The 21,380-nt window shown below is 39.5% G+C and overlaps 1 protein-coding gene across 7 annotated transcripts in view; it reads right to left on the bottom strand.

Annotated features, from left to right (window-relative positions):
• kmt2e (lysine (K)-specific methyltransferase 2E) overlaps positions 1-21,380 on the bottom strand; it is a 131,803-nt gene that overhangs the window by 76,653 nt on the left and 33,770 nt on the right. For all 7 annotated transcript variants that reach the window (XR_010021134.1, XM_063072860.1, XM_063072858.1 and 4 more), the window contains exons 3-4: positions 7,418-7,532; positions 173-402 (exon numbers count right to left, since the gene is read on the bottom strand). Coding sequence is in view for 6 of the 7 variants with exons in the window: in XM_063072860.1 (XP_062928930.1) it covers positions 173-402; positions 7,418-7,532 (345 nt within the window). In the remaining variant the exon portion in view is untranslated. The remainder of the gene's footprint in view (positions 1-172; positions 403-7,417; positions 7,533-21,380) is intronic.

Raw genomic sequence — 21,380 nt, 5'->3', positions numbered from 1 at the left:
AATAGATGAGCTGAGGCTAATGATAAGATCAATTCTCAGATCATAAATCGGACACATTCTTAGTCTTAAGTGACTAAAAAAGTCTCTTTGAAGGAATCCAAACAATCCTTTCAAATATAAAACTGTGGAAAGAGGCAGATGAAGGGCAAAGTTTCAAATCTTGCAATCTTACCTGCATTTGTCACAACAGATCATGTATCCATCATCATGGGTGAACCCACAGATGCACCTGGTAATATCTGTGCCATAACTTCCATCCTCAGAAGTGCTGATCGTGGTGGCACTGGAGGTCTCATCAAAATTAGCAGTAGTGAATATGCTCACGTCATTTTTTCCTATCACAACTGCTGGAGGAGGGGACGCTGGGGGAGTTGGTGGAGGACGAGCACCATAATTATGGTCCTGCAAATGAAAATGTTAAATTTCAAGATACCCAATTCTAAATGTTATTTTACTGTACTATTTTAATAAATTGTGTAGAAGCAGTTTATGTCTATCCAGCACCATCAATACTTCTTGGACCCAACACAATAACAATAAATCTTATAGAATTTGTGAATTGTTTCAATCAAACTGAGTTAAGGAGAAATTGTTAACAATTGCAAAATAACACATAAAACTGATAATTTTATTCCACTGCACTAAAACAGTAATTGGTTTGAAAGTCAATCACTGCCACTTCAACTACTACATAAGCCATTTGTAAAAAAAAATAATTTCTATTAGATGCCAAAGCAACAGATACATCACTGCAATTTGTTCTTCAAAATGGTTAAGATTAGTGTTTAACCACTACATCAAAGTTATATCAAGAACTAACATCAGGAAAATTATCAAATTAACATCAACAGAACTTTTAATTGTTATGAAACAAAGCAACCACACCAAAAATATAGTTTAACAGCCTATCTGTGCACGTTTTAAAAATTACTATAGTATTATCAGCAGTAGAGTGGAAAACTCAAATTATGCTCAGACTCATTTCCTACAGTGATGCTACAAAGTTTGTGAACCTTATAGAATTTCGCTATTTCTGCATAAATGTGATCAGATCTTCACGCAAGTCTTAAAACTAAATAAAAAGAACTCATTAAATAAATAACACAACCTCTGGGGCAATGCCTTCTACAAAAGCTATTTGCAGTCAGGTGTTCCAATCAATGAGTTGAGATTGGAGGTGTGGGTTGTAGAGATGCCCTGCCCGGTAAAAAAGACACACCAAGTCAGGTTACTCATGAAGAATCAGAATCAGGTTTATTATCACCAGCATGTGACATGAAATTTGTTAACTTAGCAGCAGCAGTTCAATGCAATACATAATCTAGCCGACAGAAAAATAATAATAAATAAAATAAAAAATAATCAATAAACAAGTAAATCAATTATATATATTGAATAGATTTTTAAAAACGTGCAAATACAGAAATATTGTACAGGTTTCCCCTGCTATCCGAAGGTAGAGCATTCCTATGAAACAGTTCATAAGCTGGAATATCATAAAGTGAATAAGCAATTACCATTTATTAATATGGGAAAAAATTTTGAGCGTTCCCAGACCCAAATAATAACCTACAAAATCATACCAGATAACACATAAAACCTAGAATAACAGTAACATGTAGTAAAAGTAGGAATGATATAATAAGTACACAGCCTATATAAAATAAAAGTATTTTTCTGCAGCACTGTTTAGTCTCGTGGAAGCGCTCTTGGCAGAAACACTCTCCAGTAACCTTTAAACTATGAAGCTGCCAAATCATACCAAATAACACATAAAAATACACAGCCTATATAAAATAGAAATAATGTATGTACAGTGTAGTTTCACTTACCAGAATCAGGAAGACTCCAATAAATTGCAGTTTCGTCACAGTTAAACACTTGCTTATACGAATAACCACCTGACGCAATCAGCAATCGCCTCTGATCTGGGCTGACATTTCCGTGCTGGGTGGCACCTAATTAATTAGCTTGTTTATTTCGGTTTTTTTCTTAAAGATGTGCTGTGTGCATTCCAACTACCACTGCACCACTGCATTCTTCGCGGCAATGTATTGGTCCGCGGCCCAGAAGTTGGGGACTGCTGCTTAAGCTATGAAGCTGCCCTCGCCTCAGAAACCGATCAAACCGCCCATGACTACCTTTAAATTCCACTTTCACAACACTTTCATCACCATCGTCCAGTGCTTTCTGTTTCAGCTTATTAAAAAGACTGACTAATTTCTCCTTAAGTATAAGAAAACGGAACACCACGCTTTGTACACCCATCAATCCACTTAAGCAATAGACCTTCCATTTTATCCATTATTGGATGCTAACTAAGAGAGACCACTTTGCTATGAGCAGAACCAACAGTAACATTGGCAGCTTTCAAAATTCTTCCTCTCTGCGTATAAAAAGTGCGAATGGTGGCGCAGGCAAGTTCAACGCGCGGACAATGTCCTTACTTCGTTCACTACAATCGAAACACTTAATTATGTCTAGCATAGTCACGAACCCTACGCAGTGCCTACGTGGATCCCTACACTGTAGCCTGACATGCACCTTTCCCAAATTGTAACTATGTGTCGTGGCAGCACAAACCACAACAACTGTGATTGGTCTGCTTGGTAGCATTGCATTTCATCCTATGCTGCAATAGCTTCCCACTGGGTGACTGAAGGGCAGGGAAGGAACTCTGGCTGCAACGCTTTCCATAAAGCTTTACACACCTCCGAAATTATGGAGGACACATTTTGCTTTTATGAAAAAAGAAGCTGTTCCTGAATCGCTGAGTGTGTACCTTCAGGCTTCTGTACCTCCTACCTGATGGTAACAGTGAGAAAAGAGCATGCCCTGGGTGCTGGAGGTCCTTAATAATGGACGCTGCCTTTCTGAGAAACTACTCCCTAAAGATGTCCTGGGTACTTTTTTGGCTAGTACCCAAGATGGAGCTAACTAGGTTTATAACCTTCTGTAGTTTCTTTCGGTCCTGTGCAGTAGCCCCTCCATACCACACAGTGATGCAGCTTGTCAGAATGCTCTCCATGGTATAACTACAGAAGTTTTTGAGTGTATTTGTTGACATGCCAAATCTCTTGCCTTCTTTATAACTACATCAAAATGTTGGGAATAGGTTAGATCTTCAGAGATCTTGACACCCAGGAACTTAAAGCTGCTCACTCTCTCCACTTCCGATCCCTCTATGAGGATTGGTATGTGTTCTTTCATCTTACCCTTCCTGAAGTCCACAATCAGCACTTTCGTCTTACTGACGTTGAGTGCCAGGTTGTTGATGTGGCACCATTCCACTAGTTGGCATATCTCACTCTTGTACAGCCCCTCGTCACCACCTGAGATTCTACCAACAATGGTTGTATCATCAGCAAATCTGTAGATGATATTTGAGCTGTGCCTAGCCACAAAGTCATGTGTATATAGAGAGTAGAGTAGTGGGCTAAGCACACATCCCTGAGGTTGTCCAGTGTGCATTGTCAACGAGGAGGATATGTTATCATCAATCCGCACAGATTGTGGTCTTCGGGTTTGGCAGTTGAGGATCCAATTGCAGAGGGAGGTACAGAGACCCAGGTTCTGCAACTCCTCAATCAGGATTGTGGGAATGATGGTATTAAATGCTGAGTGATAGTCGATAAACAGCATCCTGACGTAGGTGTTTGTGTTGTTCAGGTGGTCTAAAGCCATGTGGAGAGCCATTGAGATTGCATATTCTGTTGACCTATTGTGGCGACAGGCAAATTGCAATGGGTCCAGATCCTTGCTGAGGCAGGAGTTCAGTCGAGTCATGACCAACCTCTCAAAGCATTTCATCACTGTCAATGTGAGTGCTACCCGCTGATAGTCCTTAAGGCAGCCCACATTATTATTCTTAGACACTGGTATAATTGTTGACTTTTTGAAGCAAGTAGAAACCTCCACCCGTAGCAGTGAGAGGTTGAAAATGTCCTTGAATACTCTCGCTAGTAGGTTGGCACAGGTTTTCAGAGCCTTACCAGGTACTCCATTGGACCTTCCACCTTGCGAGGGTTGTCTCTTTAAAGACAGCCTAACATCGGCCTCTGAGGCAGAGATCAGAGAGTCATCAGGTGCAGCAGGGATCTTCACAGCTGTAGTTGTGTTCTCCCTTTCAAAGTGTGCATAAGAGGCTTTTCGCTTTGTAGGAAGTAATGTCTTGCAGACCCTGCCACAGTTGCCATGCATCTGATGTCACCTCCAACCTCGTGTGAAATTGTCTGTCCACCCTTGAAATAGCCCTCCACAAATCATACCTGGTTTTCTGGTACAGGCCTGGGTTGCCAGATTTGAATGCCACAGATCTAGCCTTCAGCAGACGATGTATCTCCTAGTTCATCCATGGCTTTTGGTTTGGGAATGTACAGTAAGTCTTTGTGGGCACACAATCATCCACACAGGTTTTAATGAAGTTGGTAACAAATGCAGCATACTCATCCACGTTCAAAGATGAATCCCTGAATACAGTCCAGGCTACCGGTTCAAAGCAGTCCTGTACTTCCCTTGTCCATACCTTCTTGTTCCTCACTGCTCGTGCTGCAGTCTTCAGTCTCTGCCTATACTCAGTGAGCAGAAGTACAGCTAGGTGATCAGACTTCCCAAGATGGAATAACACGATAGGCATTCTTGATGGTGGTGTAGCAATGGTCCAGTGTGTTGTTTCCTCTGGTATTGCAAGTGATCTGTTGATGGTAGTTCCTTAGTGATTTTATCAGACTAGTGTGGTTAAAATCTCCCAAACCCTGCTCTTCTCAAGAGAGATTTGTTTATGTGCACCACGCCTTGATCAAAACAACTTTCAGAGCACCTTAGAAGAATTGTTGAGATACCTGAAGCTGGAAGAGGCTACAAAAGCATTTCTAAAGACCTGAGTGTTCATCAGTCCACAGTAAGAGAAACTGTCTACAAATGGAGGAAATTCAGTACTGTTGCTACTCTCCCTAGGAGTGGGCATCCTGGATGATCACACCAAAAGCACAACGTGCAATGCTGAAGGAGCTGAAAAAGAACCTAAGGGTAACAGCAAAAAACCTGCAGAAATCTCTAGAACTTGCTGAAGTCTCTGTTCATGTGTTCACTATAAGAAAAGTACTAAACAAGGGAAACACTGCTCTCCAAAAACAAAAATTGCTGCATGTCTCAAGTTTGCAAAAGACCACCTGGATGTTCCACATGCTTATGCAACAATGTTCTGTGGACAGATGAGACAAAAGTTGCACTTTTTGGCAGAAATGTGCATTGTTATGCTTGGAGGAAAAGAGCACTTCACACCAACACCGAAACCTCATCGTAACTGTGAAGCATGGTAGAAGGGACATCATGGTTTGGAGCTACTTTGCTGCCTCAGGGCCTGCACAGCTTGCAATCGTTGAAGGAACAATGAATTCAAAATTGTATCAAGATATTTTACAAGAGAATGTCAGGGTAGCAGTCCATCACATGAAGCTTAACAGAAGTTAGATAATGGAACAAGACAATGATCCGAAAGACAAGAATAAATGAACAACAGAATGGTTAAAAAAAAAACTTGTATTTTGGAATGGGCCTGACCATAATCCTATAGAAATGTTGTGGAAGGACCTGAAGCAAGCAGTTCATGCAAGGGAGCCCACCAATATCCCAGAGTTGAAGCAGTTTTGTAAGGAGGAATCACCTAAAATTCCTCCAAGCTGATATGCAGATCAAGCGTTACCAAGCTGATGTGCAGAATAATGTTTGGTTGAAGTTACTATTGTACATGGGGGTCACACCAGTTACTGAAACCAAAGGTTCACATACATTTTCCAACAAATACATGTAATATTGGATCATTTTTCTTAATAAATAAATGAACAAGTATAATGTTTATGTGTCATTTAATTGGGTTCTCTTTATCTAGTTTTAGGACATATGTGAAGATCTGATTCACATTATAAGTCATATTTATGCAGAAATAAAGAAAATTCTAGAGGATTCACAAACTTTCCGGCACCACTGTATATTGTTGAGCAAATAACTTTCATGTTGGGAGTAACAGGGTTCAGTGAAGAGATGTGCAAATGCATATTACAGGATTTTTTTTAAGCTGGAAGGATTGACAATTGGAGAAAAACTGATACGTTAGGGTGCAAAGGCAAATAATTATATTCACAATCACAACTTTTGTCTTTATCTGATTCCCAAGATGTGAACTTCATGTCACTATATAACAAGACAGCTTCCTCATGTCACTATATAACAAGAATGCTTCAATTCACTATGTTAGTGAGAATGTAAGCCAGCTGGAGTATTTAAAATACCACATTCTGAGGCATGTTTTAAGGGGAAATTCTAGGGTTTATGATAACTTAAAGAGATTAAAAACTATCTTTATTTGCCACATGAACATACAGTGAAATGTATCATTTGTGTTAACGACTAACATCGTCCAAGTAAATGCAGGGAGTAGCCGGCAAGTGTCACCATCTTCTGACACCGACATTGCATGCCACAACATACCAACTCTACCACATAAATCATTGGTACGTGAGAGGAGTCTGAAGCACCCAGATGAAACCCATCCAGTGTTGCGGAGAATGTACAAGTTCCTTACTGACAGCGATTGAAATTGAACCTGGATCACTGATTGCTAGCACTGTAATAGCGTTACGCTAATTACTACACTACTGTGCCCCTCCTCCCCACTTGTAATGTTATGGAAGAGGCTGTCACATCTCCATATTTCACACTTAGTAGCTCTTGACCTCAAGATGAGTATATTTACTTTCAAGTGCCAATAAAAAGGATTGCATTATAATCTGCCTTGCACCTGACCCAATGACAGTGGACGTCATATGCATACAAGAAAGAATGCTAACTGTCTAGTACTTTACATTTCTACCCTGGTAACAGATTCTGACTGTCTATCCCATTTATGTCTCTCATTATTTTATAAACTTCAATCTCCCCTCAGCTTCCCATACTCCATTCAAAACAATACAAATCTGTTCAACCTCACCTTATAGCAATTACCCTTCAATTCAGGCAAACCTCTTCCCAACCCTGTACCACAATTGCACACAATACTCCAAGTGCAGTCTCACTAAAACTGCAATATGACTTCCTGACTCTTTTTTTATATGTCCATAGCAATGAAGGAAGCAGGCCATACACTTTCTTTCACACTCTCTCTAATCGCCTTGTTATGGTCAAGGGAAAAAAGCTCATATGACAGCATTTGCTACTCTAGTTTATTTAAGAGGGCAGCTTAGCACAAGCACTGGTGCCTCTCAAGGGCAACTAGGTATAAGCAATAAATGCCTTATAGACTAAAGGAGAACATTTTCTGAGATAATCCCAAGTTAAAATTGTTGGAAAAATATACTGCTCATCTTAAGTTAAAATATCCAACCAGAAACGCAGTTATTCTATTAATTCCAAAACTTACTGCGTAAGGCAAACCAATGTAACTGTGCGAATGATGAGAACTGCTGGTATATAACTGGTGCGGATAACTGTTTGATTTTTCTACCACCACAGGGCTCGCTTCTACAGATTCCGGTCTAAAAAAAAAAGAAAATACATTGAATTATTCATTATGTTCTGGATTTATTGCAAGACACAAGAATTTATTCAACTATAAAAAAAATATAATACTTTATGATATCAGAAGGTAGACACATAAGTAAGACTTCCATTAGAATTATGAAATCATATTGTACTTAATGCTTTTACTTTGCCTTTAATGTAGCTTTGTTGGGACACTAACTAAAATACAACACCAAGCTCACCTACGCTACTCCACCAACATTTCCCAGACCTACCTCAACTACCAAGAAGGACAAGAGTATAGGAATACCACCACCTGCACTTCCCCTAATGGAACACCATTATTACTTGAAAATATATTGTTGACACATAATCATCACTTTGCCCAAGTGATTCTCTATCCAAATACGCTATCAATATTTTCACCAAAAGGACTGCAGCAGTTTAGAAAAGAGTTCACCATAAAAAAACTTCTCAAGGACTGATACCAAAATTCTATATACATAAAAAACTATCCTATGCAAGGTGATGGTCCCCTGAAAATTGGTGTCAACTAGACAAGAAAAGGTTATTAAAATGACTCTATTATAAACTGGAAAACAGAACAGTGATTAGATACATTTAAGCAAAATGCTAACTTGCATAAATACAAAAGTTCATGTGTGAAGAAAGCCACGTATTTTATGATCATATGTGTGTTCACTGCTCCGATTGAGCATAAACTGCATTCGTGATTGAAAACTCAACATCTGATTAGACTTTTGTTAGTCTCCCTAATTGTTACATAAATACTGTGTCCGAATCAGATATCTTTTAAAGCAGTTTTTGTTTGAACAAAGAATGGAACAAATTCACAAGAATTGTTTAAAATCACATTTTATCTCAACTGAAATAACATCAGCCAGCTAAGTCATCAGAAATAACACATGCACGATATACAGTGGCATACAAAAGTTTGGGCACCCCGGTCAAAATTTCTGTTACTGTGAACAGCTAAGCGAGTAAAAGATGAACTGATTTCCAAAAGGTATCAAGTTAAAGATGACACATGTCTTTAATATTTTCAGCAAGATTACTTTTTTTATTTCCATCTTTTACAGTTTCAAAATAACAAGAAAGGAAAAGGGCCCGAAGCAAAGGTTTGGGCACCACGCATGGTCACAGCTTGTAAACGCTTTTTGTAACCAGCCAAGAGTTTTTCAATTCTTGTTTCGGGGATTTTCACCCATTCTTCCTTGCAAAAGGCTTCTAGTTCTGTGAGATTTTTGGGCCGTCTTGCACGCACTGCTCTTTTGAGGTCTATCCGCAGATTTTCTATGATGTTTAGGTCGGGGGACAGTAAGGGCATGGCAAAACCTTCAGCTTGCACCTTTTGAGGTAGTCCATTGTGGATTTTGAGGTGGGTTTAGGATCATTATCCTGTTGTAGAAGCCATCCTCTTTTCACTTTCAGCTTTTTAATAGACGGTATGATGTTTACTTCTAGAATTTGCAGGTATTTAATTGAATTCATTCTTCCCTCTACCAGTAAATGTTCCCCGTGCCATTGGTTGCAACACAAGCCCAAAGCATGATCGATCCACCCCCGTGCTTAACAGTTGGAGAGGTGTTCTTTTCATGAAATTCTGCACCCTTTTTTCTCAAAACATATCTTTGCTCATTGCAGCCAAAAAGTTCTATTTTAACTTCATCAGTCCACAGGACTTGTTTCCAAAATGCATCAGGCTTGTTTAGATGTTCCTTTGCAAACTTCTGACACTGAATTTTGTGATGAGGATGCAGGAAAGGTTTTCTTCTAATGACTCTTCCATGAAGGTCATATTTGTGCAGGTGTCACTGCACAGTAGAACAGTGCACCACCACTCCAGAGTCTGCTAAATCTTTCTGAAGGTCTTTTGCAGTCAAACGGGGGTTTTGATTTGCCTTTCTAGCAATCCTAAGAACAGTTCTCTCGGAAAGTTTTCTTGGTCTTCCAGACCTCAACTTGACCTCCACCGTTCCTGTTAACTGCCATTTCTTAATTACATTACGATCTGAGGAAACGGCTACCTGAAAATGCTTTGCTATCTTCTTATAGCCTTCTCCTGCTTTGTGGGCATCATTTATTTTAATTTTCAGAGTGCTAGGCAGCTGCTTAGAGGAGCCCATGGTTGCTGATTGTTGGGACAAGGTTTGAGGAGTCAGGGTATTTATAAAGCTTTGAAGTTTGCATCACCTGGCCTTTCCTAACGATGACTGTGAATAAGCCATAGCCCAAACAAGCTAATTAAGGTCTGAGACCTTGGTAAAAGTTATCTGAGAGCTCAAATCTCTTGGGGTGCCCAAACTTTTGCATGGTGCTCCTTTCCTTCCCTCCCCCCACTCTATAATTGTACAAAACAAAAATAATACACTAATCTTGCTTCAAATGTTGAAAAGAATGTTTCATCTTTAACTTTATGACTTTTGGAGATCAGTTCATCTTCTACTCACTTAACTATTCACAGTAACAGAAATTTTGACCGGGGTGCCCAAACTTTTGCATGCCACTGTATATTCTTGGGAACAGGCCCTTCAGCCCAACTCATCCATACTAACCATGGTTCACACCTAACCTAGTCCCATTTGCCCAAATTTCAAAGTTCAAAGTAGATTTATTATCAAAGTACATATGTCAGCATATACTAATCTGAGATTCACTTTTTGTGGGCATTTGCATCAGATACAAAAAAACACAAAAGAATCAATGAAAAAAACTACAAAAGAACAGGACAAACAAGTAATATACAAAAGATGACAAATTGTTCAAATACAAAAAGCAAAGCAAAATAATAAAACAAAATAATAAAAATAAACAATTAATATTGAGAACCTAAGTTGTAGATTACTTTAAAGTGAGCCTATATGTTGTTGAAACAGTTTAATGAAGTTATCCACTCTGGTTCAGGAGCCTGACGGATGAGGGGTAATAAAGAGTTCCTGAACCTGTTGCTATGGGACCTAAAGCCCCTGTACCTGCCTCATGTTGGCAGCAGCAAGAAGAGAGCATGGCCTGGATGGTGGGGGTCCTTGATAATGGATGAAACTTTCCTGCAACAGCGTTCCAAGCAGATGTATCAATGATGGACTGGGCCGTACGCACTATCTTTGTAGGCTTTTCCATTCAAGTGCATTTGGTGTTTCCATACCAAGCTGTGATGCAACCAGTAGTATACCCTCCAGTATGCCACTATAGAAGTTTGTCAAAGTTTTAGATAACATACTGAACCTTTTCAAACTTCTAAGAAAGTCAAAGCATTTCCATGCCTTTTTTGTAATGGCAGTTATGTGCTGGATTCAGGACAAATCCCCTGAAATGATACCTATACCCTATAGTTTTTAGATCGCCTTTCCTTGTGAAAAAGACTATGTGCTTTTACCCATGATTTTCTATACATCCAATCTCCTACATTGCAAGGAAAAGGTCCTAGCTGCTCAGCCTCTCCCTATAAGTCAGGCTACCAAAGCTTGGCAATATCCCCGCATATCTTCTTTAATGGTAACTTTCCTATAAGAGAGCCCAAGCTGTACACAACACTCCAAGTGCAACCTAAGCAATATCTTGTACAACTGCAACATAACATATGAACTTCTGAACTGAATGCCCTGACTGATGAAAGCCAGCTTGTCAAATACTTTCCACACTACCCTGTCTAACTGCAATGCTGCTTTCAGCAAACTATGTGGTTGTATTCCTAGGTCCCTCCGTTACTCAAATTGTCCAGGGTCTGACAATTTGGTGTACAAATCCTACCAAAATACATTTTGCACTAATCCAAATAGAAAGCCATTTGCCAACCTTTGACCCACTTACCTAACTGATCACAATCCCCCTGTAATTTTTGATAACCTTCTTCATAGTCTAGCAAAGCACCATCTTTTGCAGCATGATTTTTGCTTAAACATGTTGTAAATCCACAATTGACAACAAAATCCTTATACCTAGACTGGTCACAAGGAATAAAAATTGATTCTACCTTGACTCTGATGAAGTGACAACATGCTGGTGGTTGAAGAACCTATCCCTCCAATTAGTTTAATATTCAATTCTGTGGCCAATATCTAACTTCCTCAATACAAGTTTCTTTTTCTATGCTATGTAATTACTAGATAAGTCTAGATATCCTGAATTTGAGAAGATACTTTGTGGATCGTGGTGCAGTTACATAATGCAATGCAGAATACTTAATGATGTATTGCACTCTGTGACTCTGGAAATTAAAAATAATGTTGTAAATGCTTTGTGACATCTTTACTGCATTTGTACCAATCTGTCATCAATTACCTAGATAACAAGTAGGATACATGGTGAACATGCCCTTCTGTTCCAACACTATATTAGCAATAGTCCATTTAATCCAGATTTTTTTATTTCATAAATGAATGACAACCATCAGTCAAGCAAAATTCATGAAATGTAAGTGTTTAAGAGAAATTTTAATCACTATCAATCAGCTCCTATCTTGTTCTGAATGGATTAATCCCTGCTGAGGTACCCTTCTATAGAAGCCATGACCCTTAGCCATTGTTTTTGTGTGAAGCTTATCAAAGTTAATCGCAAGCATATTTCTCAGGAATCATGTACAGTGGTCAGTATTGGAAACCTAACAAACTTACATCTCCTTAAACCAGAAATGCTTAAGGCTGTCGGCGGCAGCGATGGAGGCGGAAACAATAGGGTCTTTTAAGAGACTCCTGGATGGGTACATGGATCTTAGAAAAATAGAGGGCTATGGGTAAAGCTAGGTGGCTCTAAGGTAGGGACATGTTCGGCACAGCTTTGTGGGCTGAAGGGCCTGTATTGTGCTGTATGTTTTCTATGTTTCTATGTATGCAACGCCCCTCATTGCCATCCTGACAGAAATCTATCAACTCAAGACAGTGTTTAAGCTAATGTTCCATTTGGTTCAATGTTTTACTATACATTCAAGGAACTTCTGCTAACTGGTTTCTGAGAATCTAATATTGTCATTTGCACCACATAACTAACTAGATCATTGCAAAATACCTCATCAATAGTACAACTTTAATAAGTACCTTTTTTTAGTAGAAATACTAAAATTTATTCTCATTATTAATTCCAAAAGACCTCTTTCACATTTACTTCCATCAAATACATGGGTTGAAACATAAAAAGAAAGCAATTTTCCTCCCTTTATAACTTCTTTAAACAACTGTTAGAAATTAACCTGAACAAAAAGATCTGATTAAACGATCTCAGTATGAATTATGAAATTGAATTTTACTCCATAGAGTAAATACATGATAAAACAAACCTACAGAACACTACAAACTATCTACTGTACATTTCCTCTTCAATTAAGCTCACTCTATTTGTTGCGTAGCAAATTAATAAGTACAATTTAAGCTAATAGAATAAACTTAACAAAATAAATAACCAATAAATACCTTACTTACCCCAAAGAACATGAAAAAATTAAATCGAGATGTTCCAATTCAACACATTATCAGCAGTAAAGCAATCAACCAACATGGAAGAAAACTATCATAGCACATGCTTTGCATAAACCCAAATGACACTGAACACAGTAACCTCGTTATGATCACTGACATGACTGTTCACATCCTTTATGATACTAAATCATTCCGCCCAAAGTAAAATTACACAAACTATCGCATAAAAAGTAGTGCATCATGCTGTTTTCTTTGATAAGAATATACCAATGAAAGTTTCATAAATGTATACGGCAAGTTTCCTAATTTTAAGGACAAAAGGATATTTAAGAACTATGTTATTTCTTACCAGTCATTTTATTATTGAAATGGTTATTCAACACAATGCTGAAAGAGTTCAAAGTTAAAAATCAATTTTATATATTCAGTTTAGCCAATCAGAAAAAGAGTATTTAAATGTACATGATAAACTCCAAAGTTTAGTAGGTACTTTAAATCAGGATAATTTTTGCTTCTATTTAGGTTTGGACTGCTCCACCCTTTTCATTGCCTTATCTTAATCAAGACAAACACTGCAAACTGGATCAATTCTCAGATAAACAACATGCAATGACTGAAGTATAATAGCAATGATTCCGCTGTAATAACCCTTACCGTTCTGTATCAGAGACTGAAGTGAAACACACTTTAATGATGTTGCCATTTAAGGTATGTGGTTTAATGTGCAGCTCGTTTCTTTCTGTTTGGTATGTGAGCAGTGTGGCTGTAAAGTTATCTGGATCACTACAACTAGGCAAGGGGTCCTTTCACTCTCCCTAAAGGTACAAAGAACTGATCAAAAGCTAGTAGAAATTCAGTTCTAGTTAAATGAAAAGTTGCAGATGGAGAGAGATATAAGAGCAAAGTCCAGGTTTTATCAGCAGCAATTATAAATTCTTAATCTGTAGTTCAGCAACTGTTTAAAATCAACAAACCATGTTAAGCTGAGAAAACTTTCTTGCCTCTGGATGGTTCTACTACCTTTACAGCATTAAACACCTTAAAATGCATGGACAGGAAAACAAGACTAGAGCGATTGAGAAGAAATTGAACACAGGAAGCAAGAAAAACAGGCGGATATGGGAAGAGGAAGCCAATTGGATTCATAAAGAATGACTAACAAAGAAAAAGCATCATAATTATAAGACAATTTGATCAACTACAGATATTTTAAGTCACAGATTAAGTTCTCCTTTATCTCAAAGCAGTTGAGGCATAAATGCTATTGATTTGATATGCATCATATTTGTTATAGTAGCTTTTCAGCACCTGCCTAAATCAAATTTCTTTGCTTCTGCTTGTCTGCCAGCCCACAGATGTAATAATCAATACCACAACAATGTTAATATTATGCCTACAAAGATGGGCATCTCTCAAGAGCACTTTAAAAACTTATACCTTCATGAACTTTAAGCATCTAGGAATGATTTCAGTGCAAGGAAAACTGGAATTAACATCTGAAATTGTTGCTAGAACTATTTATTTTCAAATATGCGAGTTGTAAAAAGTAGTCAACGTTCCGGCCGAAAGGCTTCAGCAGGACTGGAGAATAAAAAACTGAGGAGCAGTAGGAGTAGAAACATCGATTGTACTTTTTTCCACAGATGCTGCCTGGCCTGCTGAGTTCCTCCAGCATTTTGTGTGTATTGCTCATATTTAAATAAGTATGTTTCCATATAAAATTAAAAACCATCTTGAACCTGAAGAATAATTGGTTAAACATAACTTAAGTACGTATTTTCACATTCAATCTGATCACACCAAAAATGACCATCTCCGATATGAAGCTGAAACACAAAATATTCTTCAAGAACGACAACATTAATTAAAGCTAAACAAATCATTCTGACAAGGATTAAAACTGTATAAAGCCTGAAATGTAAAGTCAAACTCCATCACATCCAGGTTGGCAACTAACTTTGGCAGTCAAGCTGCACTTTAAGTATCTCTCCTATGTAATGGCTCAATTCAGGATTATGAGTCTGCAGTTTATTGAGACAATATTTAACTAATAAATACAGTGGATTCCAGTTAATTGAGTCATTAACTACTCGAGGCAGCTGCATATTTGGGACAACTCTTTAAGAAAAACAAGTAATTGAGAAAATCGATGGAGTTTCCTCCATTTAATTGGGGCACCATGCCACTTAACTGGTACAGGAGACTGTTGCCAAACAGTTTCTAACTAGCATCAGTTGCGTGCACTTCTATGGCCGGTAGACACTACACTGCGCTTAGAATGAACAATTTTAAAATAGCATTAGTTATGAGTGCATATATTTTGTTATCCATTGGGCTGATGGATGCTGATTCAAAGATCAGTGATTTTTGATCATTTTGTTCTGTATTTTGACTTCCCTTACTGTTTTAGCACTGCTGACACTCATGTGGCACTCTGGAGTTTTATATTAAATACAACAATAATTGAGGGGCTTCCTTCCCCATCTGGCCTCTTCCGCTCCAGTAGCAGAAGTACTCTATACCGTGGTCCTTCCCAACCAGGCTCTTACAGTGGCTGCATCAAGCTTCAGGGCATCCCTCAGCATGTACTCCTGCAGCCTGGAATGTGCCAGTTGGCAGCATTTCTCCATGGACATCACGATGTGCTGATAGACCAACAAGTTTCAGACAGACCAAAGAGCATCTTTCACTGAGTTGAGGATCTGCCATCAGCATTTGATGTTTGTCTCCATGTGCGTCCCTGGGAACAGCCCATAGATCAGAGTCTCCTCTGTCACAAAGCTGCTTGGAGTAAAATGTGACTCAGGTCCTTCCATCATTCTCCACAGGTTCTTCACAAACCCACAGTCTGCAAAGAGGTGAGTGACTGTCTCTTCCCCATTACAGTCATCCAGCGGGCAGCAGATTGTGGTGATGATGCTTCAGGCATGCAGAAAGGCTCTGAGTGGGAGGGCTCCTCTCAGCACCAGGCAGGCAAGGTCTTGGTGCCTGTTGATGAGGCCTTGTGATGAGGTATTCTGCCAGATGGTCTGGACAGCCTGCAGGACATTCTGTGCTGATCACTGCCTGATGGCCTTGTGATCAAAAGTGTCGGTCAGGAAGAACTTCTCAACAAAGGACAGGTAATGTGACACCGTCCAGCTGACAGGGACATTGTGTGGCAACAGGGTCAGACCCATCCTTCGCAACACCAGGGACAAGTAGGACCTCGGCACACAGTGGTAATTGGTGCCCACGTATTTAGGTTCATGCACAGCCTGATGAAACCACACACAAAGGTGGTCATCTGGGTGAGAGCACTATTCCAAAAGCTAAGATGTAATGCAAACTTAGTGCCACAAGGTGGTAGTCTGGTGCAGTTTACACTGCTCCACATGGTATCATGCCTCCTTCAATATAGGGAAAACTCATATGGAGACTCAGGTATCAACCCAAAACTTATTTTATTTCCCCACACCTCCACCTTGTTCCCCGGCCCCCGCCTTCAAATTTAACCTGTTAAGTTTTTCTTGTAGGTTGTTTATTGCTAAGGAAGCACTGATGAATTTTCCATATCATTACTAATTTCCTCCTCAATAGAATTGATTAACAGAATTAATTTATCTATTACCTGTCCCTTACTATTCAACCCTACCACTTGCTTTCTATTGGGTGGCATTCCAAGTCAGTAGGTGCTAACGTTTTCAATTACTTCCCACCATCTCCATCTGCCCTCTCCTTCTGTATAGTTCACTATCTTTCTTATCATTTGTTCTACTAACTGTAAGCTATTTAACAAAAATATTGCTTGACAATTAAAAAAGATTGCTTACAACACTTGTTCTAGTGTTTCCCTTCAAAATACGTGTCAATTACCAAGATAGGCTTTGTTCATATCAAACACTGCTATTTTGCAATGTTAGTTCTTCAAACCTAATTGCTTGTCACAGAAAGAAGAGGTTTTAACATGGAAAACAAAAAAGAGAGGCAGCAAGAACAAGAGAGGAAAATGGATCTAAAAAATGATCACGAAGGAAAATGCAATGTAACCACAAGAAACTATCCTCCAAGGGTTCCCAACCTGGGGTCCACAGAGGCATAAAAAGATATGAATCTTTGCCCTAAGCAAATTCACAGGAGACTTGCTATTAATATTTCTATTAATATTTGTGCATTTACTACCTGCCATATATTTTGCACTATAACTTAAGCTATTTTGTTACAGGTGTCTGGTAAACCTGGGACCTTTAACAACTGGAAAAAAAATCAAAATAACACTTAGAAATGAACCACAGCACCCGAATAATTCAGCAGTTTCCTGGTTATTTATTCAATTTAACCAACAATTTCAAAACCATAATTAATAAGTTCACTTCTATCCATAAACTGATCTTTACCAACTGACTGGAGGAACTCAGTGGATCAAGAAGCACTGATGGGGTGGGGGGGCTGTTGGCATATGGAGGAATTGTCATAATTTTGGTTCAAGATCCTACTTCAAGAGGGAAGATATCCAGAATAAAGAGGAGTGGGAAGGGTGATAGGGGCCAGTTAGTGATAAGTGGTCTGAGGAAGAGCAGAAGGTAACCAGAGGGGTGATAGGTTGAAACAGACAAGGAAACAAAAAGGGCAGAAAGTATAAGGCAGAGGGCTGCGAGGCAAAAGTGCCTACAGGATTTGGAGCATGTCAAGCTGAGACACAAAGACTACAAGTGATGGAATCTGATAAGAAAGAGGATAATGTAATGAGTCTCAGTCTAGCCATTAGTTGTGGCGGAGCATAAACATAAAAGGTTGCAAAATTAAGTTGGTCAGCATCACCATAAGCCCACAAGATACAGGAGCAGAAGTAGGCCATTCAGCCCATCAAGACTGCTCCACCATTCAATCGTGGACTGATCCAATTCTTCCAGTCAACCCCACTCGCCTCCCTGCTTTCATCCCAAACCCTTTGATGCCCTGGCTAATCAAGAACCTATCTATATCTGCCTTAAATACACCCAATGACTTGGCCTCCATAGCCACTCGTGGCAACAAATTCCACAGATTTACCACCCTCTGACTAAGGTAATTTCTCTGCATCTCAGTTCTAAATCGACCTCCTTTAATCCTGAAGTCATGCCCTCTTGTCCTAGAATCCCCTACCATGGGAACTAACTTTGCCGTATCTAATCTGTTCAGGCCTTTTAACATTTGGAATGTTTCTATGAGATCCGCCCCCCCCAACCATTCTTCTGAACTCCAGGGAATACAGCCCAAGAGCTGCCAGACATTCCTCATACGGTAACCCCTTCGTTCCTGGAATCATTCTTGTGAAGCTTCTCTGACCCCTCTCTAATGTCAGCATATCCTCTCTGAAATAAGGAGCCCAAAACTGCACACAATACTCCAAGTGTGGTCTCACGAGTGCCTTATAGAGCCTCAACATCACATCCCTGCTCTTATATTCTATTCCTCTGGAAATGAATGCCAACAATGCATTCTCCTTCTTCACAACCGACTCAACCTGGAGATTATCCTTTAGGGTACCTTGCACAAGGACTCCCAAGTCCCTTTGCATCTCTGCATTTTGAATTCTCTCTCCATCTAAATAATAGTCTGCCGTTTATTTCTTCCACCAAAGTGCATGACCATACACTTTCCAACATTGTATTTCATTTGCCACTTCTTTGCCCATTCCCTTAAACTATCTGAGTCTCTCTGCAGGCCCTCTGTTTCCTCAACACTACCCACTCCTCTACCTATCTTTGTATCATTGGCAAATTTAGCCACAAATCCATTAATACCATAGTCCAAATCATTGACATACATGGTAAAAAGCAGCAGTCCCAACACCGACACTTGTGGAACACCACTGGTAACCAGCAGCCAGCCAGAATAGGATCCCTTTACTCCCACTCTCTGCTTTCTGCCGAGCAGCCAATGCTCCACTCAGGCTAGTTACTCCCCTGTAATTTTATGGGCTCTTATCTTGCTAAGCAGCCTCACGTGCTGCACCTTGTCAAAGGCCTTCTGAAAATGCAAGTACACCACGTTTACTGCATCTCTTTTGTCTACCCTGCTTGTAATTTCGTCAAAGAATTGCAGTAGGTTAGTCAGGCAGGATTTTCCTTTCAGGAAACCACGCTGCCTGTGGCCTATCTTGTCATGTGCCTCCAGGTACTCCGTAATCTCATCCCTAACAAACGATTCCAACAACTTCCCAACCACTGAATTCAGGCCAACAGGTCTATAGTTTTCTTTCTGCTGCCTCCCACCCTTCTTAAATAGTGGAGTAATATTTGGAATTTTCCAGTCATCCGGTACAATGCCAGAATCAATCGATTCTTGAAAGATCATCGTTACTGCCTCCGCAATCTCTCCAGCTACTTCCTTCAGAACCCGAGGGTGCATTCCATCAGGTCCAAGAGATTTATCCACCCTCAGATCATTAAGCTTCCTGAGCACCTTCTAAGTTGTAATTTTCACTGCATAAACTTCACTTCCCTGACACTCTTGGATGTCTGGTATACTGCAGACATCTTCCACTGTGAAGACTGATGCAAAATACACATTCAGTTCCTCTGCCATCTCTGCATCTCTCATTACAATATCTCCAGCATCACTTTGTATTGGTCCTATCTCTACCCTCGACTCTCTTTTACCCTTTGTATATTTAAAAAAAGCTTTTAGTATGGTCACCAACAGCAGCACATCCCTTCCCAATAACACATTCTATGTACATTTTGAACAGAAGGATATGGGTATGATACATTGATTTCCCAAATTCTGGTAATGCCTCCCTCCTCCTTCACCATTCCTCATTCTCTTTTGCCTCTCTCACCTTATCTCCTTACCTGACCATCATTTGCCTCTGGTGCTCCTCCCCCTTTTCTTTCTTCCAAGGCCCTCTGTCCTCTCCTATCAGATTCCCCCTTTGCCTGCCCTGTATCTCTTTCACCAATCAACTTCCCAGCTGTTTACTTTACCCCTCCCCCCACCTTCTAACTCGGACTCCTCTTATTTTGTCTCCAGTCCTGATGAAGGGTCTTGGCCCAAAACATCAACTCTTTTCCATAGATGCTGCCTGGCCTGCTGAGTTCCTCCAACATCTGTGTGTGTTGCTTGGATTTCCAGCATCTGCAGATTTTCTCTTGTTTGTGATGGGTATCCACTCTCCCAGCCTCCAGTGCACCAACAGTTAACGTCCTAATGGCTTGGTATGGCAGCTGCTCTGCATGTCACCACAGGAAACTACAGACTTCTGGACACAGCTCAGCACATCACAGCAACCATCCTCCCTAATATGCACTATGTCTGAAACTTCTCACTGCCTTAGTAAAGTAATCAGTATTATCAAAAACCCACCCACTCAGGACATTCTCTCTTCTCTCCTCTTCCACTGGGCAAAAGATACAAAAGTCTGAAAGCACATACCACCAGATTCAAGAACAGCTTCTATCCCACTGTTGTCAGACTCTTGAACGGACATAGACTCGGCCTCACAATCTACCATGTTATGATCTTGCACTTTATCATTTGCCTGCACTGCACCTTTTGGTAGTTTTTACACTTGATTCTACATTGTAATTGTTTTACCTTATTCTAACTATGTAATGATTTGATCTGTATAAATAGTATTTTAAACAAGCTTTTAACTGTATTTTGGTGCATTTGACGATAATAAACCAATATGCATCCCATATTCCATTTCCCAAATACAAATAAATTACATAAAATAACATTTCACTGTATAGCAATACCTGATAACATTGTAAAAAAAAGCATGATTCTCTAATACTGCCATGACCAACAGCAGTAGTCATGAGTTATTTAGTTAGTGCTGTTTTTAATATAAGTTCTATTGATTGCATTATTATCAACCTGTCTGAATTATCACAAATTCTCTAACTGTAATCCTGCAGATTCTAAGTAGTTCTCACAATGCCGTTGTTCAAAACATTGGTTAGACCAAAATTAAGAGTATCCTGTACATTTCTAGTCCCCACACTAGATTGCAATGGAGAGAGTGCAAAGACATTCACCAAGGTCATTGCCTGGATTGGAGGGCTGAAATAAGGAGAGACTGGATAGGCTAGGCTTATTCAGACTGGAGGAGCATATAGCATAAATAGTCAGAATCATTTCACCCAAAGAAAATGCTTAAAATAAGACACTACAATTTTAAAAGAGACCTGAGGGATAACTCTTTTTGCATAATGATAGTGAAGGCAGACATAATTATATTCAAGAAGTATTTGAAAAGGTACTTGGATAGAAAATGTGATGAGGGATGCTGGCCTAATGTGGGCAAATCGATATCTGCCACAGTCAGCATGGACAAGGTGGGCCAAATGGACCCCATTTCTGTCTGTACATTTGTATTTGTACAAATATGAATGGAATTACATACACTGGTATTACTCTATTGCTCAAGAATGTCTCCTGAGGTGGTGGCACTCAATGGCATGC

Source organism: Mobula hypostoma, chromosome 20, assembly GCF_963921235.1.
Source record: "Mobula hypostoma chromosome 20, sMobHyp1.1, whole genome shotgun sequence".
Lineage (NCBI taxonomy): Eukaryota > Metazoa > Chordata > Chondrichthyes > Myliobatiformes > Myliobatidae > Mobula > Mobula hypostoma.
This window is presented reverse-complemented; position numbering and strand designations above follow the sequence as displayed.